The 8,067-nt window shown below is 43.2% G+C and overlaps 2 protein-coding genes across 3 annotated transcripts in view; both read right to left on the reverse strand.

Annotated features, from left to right (window-relative positions):
* The window catches only part of LOC105500737 (protein KTI12 homolog), a 44,994-nt gene that overhangs the window by 7,191 nt on the left and 29,736 nt on the right, over positions 1–8,067 (reverse strand). The window contains exons 2-4 of the mRNA XM_011926371.1: positions 6,004–7,028; positions 1,753–1,848; positions 245–318 (exon numbers count right to left, since the gene is read on the reverse strand). Of these exons, the coding sequence (XP_011781761.1) occupies positions 245–318; positions 1,753–1,848; positions 6,004–7,028 (1,195 nt within the window). The remainder of the gene's footprint in view (positions 1–244; positions 319–1,752; positions 1,849–6,003; positions 7,029–8,067) is intronic.
* KTI12 (KTI12 homolog, chromatin associated (S. cerevisiae)) lies at positions 5,729–6,979 on the reverse strand. 2 transcript variants are annotated; one of them, XM_011926276.1, is made up of 2 exons: positions 6,626–6,915; positions 5,729–6,595 (listed from the first exon to the last, which is right to left on the reverse strand). In XM_011926276.1, the coding sequence occupies exons 1-2, from the start codon at positions 6,902–6,904 to the stop codon at positions 5,843–5,845; spliced, it is 1,032 nt and encodes a 343-aa protein (XP_011781666.1). In that variant the 5' UTR covers positions 6,905–6,915; the 3' UTR covers positions 5,729–5,842. The 2 variants fall into 2 exon arrangements, with proteins under 2 accessions (XP_011781666.1, XP_011781665.1); XM_011926275.1 differs by having other exon boundaries at positions 5,729–6,979.

Raw genomic sequence — 8,067 nt, forward strand, 5'->3', positions numbered from 1 at the left:
AAAAAAAAAAAAAAAAATTTAGTCATCTTATTTGATCTCTCCTCTCCTAGTTCCTCCCAGAAATAGATGTTAGATGGTTTTCTAACATATCTGATGCAAGCCTTAGTATTAGAGGTCAAGAGAAAAACACATACATAAATTTGACTTTTATACCACTAATGAAGCTATAATGAATATTCACGAATGATGCTAATTTTAAAAGTCTTAAAATCATAGCAGAAAGGAGAAACTCTCAAAGTCTTACCTCAAGATTTACCATAACAAAATTGTGGGAGAGTTCTGAAATTTCTGTAGATTCTGCAAATTTGGGCTTTAGAGCTGGGGGGGAAGAAGATTTTGGAATAGAAGAAAAAACATCATTGTCACAACCAAACCTTAATAAACATAAGCAACACTATTTCTCTTTGGTAGTTTAGGCATTTATTGAGTTGATTCACATAACAAACTTTTTTTTTACACTCTAAAAAGAAGAATTAGCCTACCTGGATTCTGAACCTGCATAGCTATGTGACCTTGAGTGACTTACTTCATTTCTCTGAAGCTGTTACCACATTTATAATATAAGGATAATGGCACACAAATGGCGGGAAAAGCATTATTTGCTTTTCATAGTTACATTTCAAAAACCATTGAAGTGAAAGACAATAGAGTGAGTCTGCCACAGGTGTATATCTGTAGGTGTGTGTGTATACATGTATGTATGTGTATATACATTATTAATATTTTTGAAACAGAGTCTCACTCTGTCGCCCACGCTGGAGTACAGTGGCATGATCTCAGCTCACTGCAACCTCCACCTCTCAGGCTCAAGGAATTCTCAGCCTCCTGAGTAGCTGGGACTATAGGCACATGCCACCAAACCCAGCTAATTTTTTTGTATTTTTAGTAGAGTCGGGATTTCACTATGTTGGGCAGGCTGGTCAACTCCTGGCCTCAAGCGATCTTCCCACCCCAGCCTCCCAAAGTGCTGGGATTACATGCGCCTGGCTTTTTCCACTAACTATTTTTTACACTCCTTTTCCACCTAGGACTTTAAGTGTAGCATACCAACTAAAAGAAAAAACCTGTCTGCAGAAGTGGCAAGGTGGTTTAGCAGAAAGAACACATGCCACAGAGTCAGATAACTTGGGTTCTAATTTGGTTCCCACATCCTTCTCATGTCTCTGTCTGTACATTTCAGCTTCCTCTAATATGTATTGTTCATGTGATATTGTAGCACTTAATCCCATACGTGACATAACTGTATTTTTTTTTTTTTCAAGATAGAGTCTCGTTGTGTTACCCAGCCTGGAGTGCAGTGGCACAATCTCGGCTCACCACAACCTCCACCTCCCAGGTTCAAGCGAGTCTCCTGCCTCAGCCTCCCAAGTAGCTGGGAGTACAGGCACGCATCACCACGCCCAGCTAATTTTTGTATTTTAGTAGAGACGACGTTTCGCCATATTGGCCAGGCTGGTCTCGAACTCCTGACCTTGTGATCCTCCCACCTCGGCCTCCCAAAGTGCTGGGATTACAGGCGTGAGCAACCATGCCTGGCCTGACATAACTGTATCTTAATCCCCTTACCTTCCCTAAAATCCCCTCCAAATATAATTGCAAATTTCATGAAGGCAGGAAATCTATGTCATATATTTCTTTAGTATTCCTTAAACAGTCAGTAGTGCTGGGCCAGAGTCAGTGCCAATATTTGTTAAATGCTAATATTTGACAACACATCTAAGTTTTGTATTTAGATTGAGCACTTACACTTACCTTTGCAAGCTCCACACCAGGATTTATGAATAATCACCATCAGAGGCAGTCCACTTAAAAGGAAAACAAAGAAATTATAATCTAGTAATTCTACTTCTTGAAATTTAATGAGATGAAGATTAATATATGAAGACATTTCTGTAGTATTATTTCAATTGGGAAAATTGTTAGACAACTTAAATGTTCAATAATAATAGGTAATTGCTGTAACAAAATTATTGATAAATTCTAGCATTTCCGTAAATTCTGCAAATTTGGGCTTTAAAGTTAGGGAGGGCTGGGCACAGTGGCTCATGCCTGTAATCCCAGCACTTTGGGAGGCTGAGGTGGGCGGATCACTTGAGGCCACGGGTTCAAGACCAGCTTGGCCAACATAACAAAACCCTGCCTCTACTAAAAATACAAAAATTAGCTGGGTGTGGTGGCACACACCTGTAGTCCCAGCTACCGGGGTGGCTTAAGTATGAGAATTGTTTGAGCCCGGGAGGCAGAGGTTGCAGGAAGCCGAGATCGCACCACTACACTCCACCCTGGCAGACAGAACAGACTCTGTCTCAAAACAAAAAAAAAATGTTAACAGCATTTCTAAATGATTATTGTTATATAATCATTGAAAACAATTTTTCATTGGTAGCTTATATAAAAAACTAGGATACAGAAGTATCTATAGTCTGGTTTTAATTATAAAATATGTACAGAGAAAAGAGCCTAAATGTACCAAAACATAATAGCAGTTTTCTGTGGACGATGGCACTGTGGATATTTTCCTATACTACATCTGTATTTCATGATTTTTCTACAGTATAATTTTTATAATCAGGGAGGAAAGTGTTCACAATGAGCAGTGCAATCCACCTGAACCAGACTGGCTAGAGGAAGCTCTTAAGCTCTCAAGGCTCAAATGACAGTTGGAAGACCCCATGTAGGTAGGTAGCCATTGGCTTTCTCCATCACACAACCCCATGTCACCATAACATACACTGTATAATAGCTACCATGCACTTAACATATTGATCTGTATCTATTATTTACCCATCTCCCTCCACTGGACTTGGAGATTCCTAAGACAAGGAACTCTTAGCTGCCTCTATATCCCTTAGGTCTGACACATATATTATTGATAGCAAACACTTATATACCATTTGCCATGTGCCAGGCACTACTGTAAATATACATAAATTAACCCATTTAATAAGTGTCAAATGAATCTTTCAGCCTCCTCACCTTAGGCCTACCTCACATCTGGATGGACCTCTGCCTGCAATACTTGTAAAAGCTTATAAACTAAATGAGCAGGGCAAGTTTAGGTGGGTAGTAGGATATAGGTAACCATAGTAGCCAAAATGTGCTGAACGTGTATTATATGACATTTTGCTGTATATGCATGTATATGATTTAAATGAAATCCTCAAAATAACCCTAGGGTAGATACTATTAATGGTCTCACAATAGAAATGAGAAAACTGAGATGCTCAATACAGTAAATATTTGGCCACATAAAATCTAGGTTCTAGGCTGGGCGCGGTGGCTCACACCTGTAATCTCAGCACTTTGGGAGGCCGAGGCTGGGGGATCACTTAAGCTCACAAGTTCAAGACCAGCCAGGGCAACATAGTGAAAACCTGTCTCTACAAAAAAATACGAAACTTAGCCATCATGGGGTGCGCGCCTGTAGCCCTAGCTACTTACAGCACTGCACTCCAGCCTGGGAGACAGCCAGACCTTGTCTCAAAAATAAATAAATAGATAAATATATAAATAAATATAAAAACCCAAAACAAAAGCCAAGGTTCTGCCACTTACTAGCTAACTCAGAAGTCCAACTTCAAAACCAATGTTCTTTCTGACTGTTACAGTCTCCTTCAATTTAGAATGGTAACCCAGAATCCATGGTTAAACACAATTCAATCAATAACCAACTGAATGAAGGTTGGAAAAAGCCTTTTGAGTTTGCCTCATCCAAACTCCATTTCACACATGAATCCTCTTGTTTATCAGAAACAAAAGGTAGTATAGATTATCTCATGAGCAAGGAATATACCATGAACAAAGGCAGCCCATCTACCCCATCTTTTAATAGCTCCATAGTTTCAGAGCATGCATGTTTTAAAATGTCTTGCTTTCTCTTTTCTCCCTGGCAAACATCTATTTATCCTTCTAGAGCAGGGGACGGCAAACTAGGGTCTGCAGGCCAAATCCAGCCCACCGCCTGCTTCCACAGGGCCCATGATATGCAAATGTTTTGTTGTATATTTTTACATTTCTCAATGTTTGCAAAGCAAATCTAAAAGACTCCTTTGTGATGTTAAAATTATAATTCACAGTTCAGTGTAGTTTTATTAAAATACATTCATGCTCATGTTTACTTACCATCTGTAAGTAGCAACAGTATTTGATGGTCCACAAAGCCTAAAAACATTTACTATTTGGCCCTTTACTGACATTATTGTAGAGTGATGGTTCAAGTGTTAACTCCTCTATAAAACCTTTCCAAAACCACCTCTCTCAACAGCTAATCTTTTTCACCAGGTTTCCAAAACATTTTGTCCTTTGTCATCATCCTCTGACCACCAGCCCATTTCATCCTTTTTTTTTTTTTTTTTTTTTTTTTTTTTGAGATGGAGTCTCGCTCTGTCACCCAGGCTGGAGTGTAGTGGCACAATCTCGGCTCACTGCAACCTCCGCCTCCCAGGTTCAAGAGATTCTCCTGCCTCAGCCTCCTGAGTAGCTGGGATTACAGGCATAGGCCACCTCGCCCAGCTACTTTTTGTATTTTTAGTAGAGACGGGGTTTCACCATGTTGGTTAGGCTGGTCTTGAACACCTGACCTCGTTGATCCACCCGCCTTGGCCTCCCGAAGTGCTGCGGTTACAGGCATGAGCCACTGCACCCAGCCTAATCGTATCTTTTACTTGTATTTCTCACCACATATCTCTTTGTTTCTCGAGTTTCACTGTTTCACTGTTGCCCAGGCTGGAGTGCAGTGGTGCGATCTCAGCTCACTGCAACCTCCACCTCCCAGGTTCAAGCGATTCTCGTGCTTCAGCCTCCAGAGTAGCCGGGGATTACAGGTACACCATCATGCCCGACTAATTTTTGTATTGTGAGTAGAGACGGGGTTTTGCCACATTGGCCAGGCTGGGCTCGAATTCCTCACCTCGATTTCGGACTCCCAAAGTGCTGGGATTACAAGCATGAACCACCACACCCAGCTTTTTACCACATATCTCAAGAGCAAAAATACTGTATCTAATTGGTCTTTGAAAATCACAGGCACTGTTAAAGTAGGTACTACTTTAATTTCATTTGTTCAATGAAATCAATGAAGAATGAAAGACAAGCTTACAATATTTGCCTTGAAATACAGCATGAAGCACAACAGTTATGGAAATGTCACAACATAATTACTCTAGAGTAGATCAAAACATTTACTCTCTCAGAACTATCAAAATACTACTTCACTTAAAGGAACAATGACAAGTATACCTAAATACATGAAAGTTACACAGGGAACATTAAGTGAAAGAAATTCCAGTAGACTATTTTTAAAGATTTTATTAGAGGAAATAATCTAGTAGATAACTTGCTTACTTCCACAAAAACAAAGTTTCCCAAGGATAGACACCAATGTATTTATCTGTGAACTCAGTCCCACAATAGAGACTAGCAAAAAGTCAGTACAGTACTCAAAAAATACTTTTGTGGTATGAAAAAAGGGCAGGTGCAGATGTAGAACTGTGCCATCTTCAGTTTCTGTTCATAATTGTTTTAAAACAATTCTCATCCATCCAGTCTGCTCTCCCACGCCTCAGATGAAGGAAACCAATGGTCAATGCTCTGTGATATCCCAAGTAGGATCCCATCTAGGCAATCCCTGTCCACCTGAGCTCCGTCCTCTGGAGGGATTTGCCAGAATGCGCCACGATAGTTCTCCATTCTCTTTAGTCTCAACTTATGCTGTAAACCCAAGGACTGCACAGCTCTAGTACAGTACTGCATCGATATGCTCTGGAGACCTTCAGCCTATTCTTCCCAGAGAAATAATGTGGAGTGGAGATTAGAAGCCATGGCTTCTCCCTACCTCCTCTGGTTAGTGCAGGCTCTGGCTCAGATACTGAAGAAACATGTTGGCCAGTTGGGGCAAGTTCTCATTGTTGGGATGCATTTTAGTGTACGAAATAAACTGGCGACGAAGGCGACTCAGTTCTGCCATGGTCAAGGGCCGGGTAAACCTCAAGTGCTCTGTGGTACCAGGAAGCGTGAGCAAGTCCCCGGGGACAGCGCTCTTCTGCGCTTCCATCAATCCGGCCAGTACTTGACTCGTGACCTGGTCCAACTGGTGCAGAAAGCTGCCGGAGGCGAGCGGCTGGGACTGCGTAGACTGATGGGGTGGTGGGGCCCGGTTCTCAAACAGGGCAGAGCGGATCCTCGCCACGGGCAACGGCTCCTCTAGGCCCACCAAAGTGAATAAAGGCCGGTCCCAGCGATTCCGAGAATCGGGAGCCTCAAAGCGCAGCGTTAGGGACTCCAGGAGTTCTGGAGAGTAAAAGACACCGCACACATGCTTTGCAGATTTCTCCGATTCCGGAGTCACGAGAGCTGGAGACTCTGCAGTCCCGGATTCTTCTCGCTCCAGTTCCTTGGGTACGTCGGCCTGGGCACTTCCATTTACTACACAGCCCGCAGTCTGCAGTTCCCTGAGGACGCTGCTGCCCGCCGCCTGGGGTCTCCCGTCCTCAGCGTGTGGCCGCCAACTCACACTGACGTTCCGGCTCGGGTTCTCGTTCGCGCCCGCCACTTGAGGTCCCGCGCTCGGGCCGCCGGGCCGTACGCAGTAGACCAGGCAGAGCGGGGTGCGCGCCGCCCGTGCCAGGCAGTAGAGCTCGTAACGGAAACCTTTGATGTAATTAAGCGAGTCCAGGATGACCACGTCGTGGCGACTCAGGCGTCGTTCCACGGAGGCTCGCAGAGCTCCACGCAATGCCTTCTCCCGGGCAGAATCGCCGTACACGGTTGGGTCTTCTGCGCCTAGGACAGCTGCGTCATCCACCACGTACACCGCGCGGCCCTCGGCAGCCAGCGCCATGCGCAACTCTTCCGCTCGTCGGCTCTTGCCGCTGTACGGCAGCCCGCAAAACACCACGAGCGGCATCCTCTCATGGAGCAACCATAAGCAACCGCGCTGCGTCAACTTCCGGGTTGTACGCGTCTCTGACGTAGCCGGAAGTGCAAACTGCTCTTCCTGTCTCCCTCGACTTTTACAGACCCTCTTGTTTCTATGGAAACAGGAGTTCTACGCCAACTAGGCCCAGGTCTAGCTTTCTCAAAAGGAGATACAGAGACTAGAATGGCATCAGTTATTTATGCCAAATGTTATAGGCCTCAGGAGAACGTGATCTTCCTGCGGCCAAAGACTGCCTGTCCATTTTATTAATAAGGCCTAAGGGGCATTAAATATTGTAAGCAATCAGCACTATATTTAGCACATAGAAGGCAATTAATAAATGCTGGTTCTCCTTCATTCCTCCTCTTAAACCTACTGGCTCTCAGTAAATGTTTATTCAATTACCATTTCAATCATTCAACATCCCCACGGTTGGGAATTCAGAGATGAACATAAAACGCTTTCCCCACAAAAGATAAAAGGTCGGAATGGGAAGGATCAGGCGCCTACAATCAGAGTAATACATATTATAATGGATAGATGCAGGTGAGATTATAAAAGAACAGAAGGGAAAAACAAACTACCCAGAGAAGTCACTGAAGACTTTAGGAATAGTCATTTGACTTAGAACTTGAAAGACAAAATAGGAATTTTTCTCCTTAGTAGGGTTGCCAGATAAAATACAGGATGCCCAGTTACATTTGAGTTTCAGATAAACACCAAAAACATTTTTAAGCTTAAGTGTGTCCCAAATATTGCATAGATATATTTAAAATTATTTGGTGCTTATCTAAACTTCAAATTTAACTGGGCATCTTTAATTTTTTATTATTATTTATTTTTTCTTCTTTAGAGATGAGGTGTCAGTATGTTGCTCAGGCTGGTCCCAAACTCCTGGGCTCAAGTAATTGTGCCACCTCTGCCTCCCAAAGTACTGGGATTACAGGTGTGTGAGCCAAAGTGCCTGGCCTGCATCCTTTATTTTATTATTATTATTATTATTTTTATTTATTTATTTATTTATTTTGACACGGAGTCTTGCTCTGTCGCCCGGCCTGGAGTGCAGTGGCCGGATCTCAGCTCACTGCAGGCTCCGCCTCCCGGGTTTACGCCATTCTCCTGCCTCAGCCTCCCAAGTAGCTGGGACTACA

The sequence above is a fragment of the Colobus angolensis genome, unplaced genomic scaffold (assembly GCF_000951035.1).
Source record: "Colobus angolensis palliatus isolate OR3802 unplaced genomic scaffold, Cang.pa_1.0 Scaffold68, whole genome shotgun sequence".
Taxonomy (NCBI): domain Eukaryota; kingdom Metazoa; phylum Chordata; class Mammalia; order Primates; family Cercopithecidae; genus Colobus; species Colobus angolensis.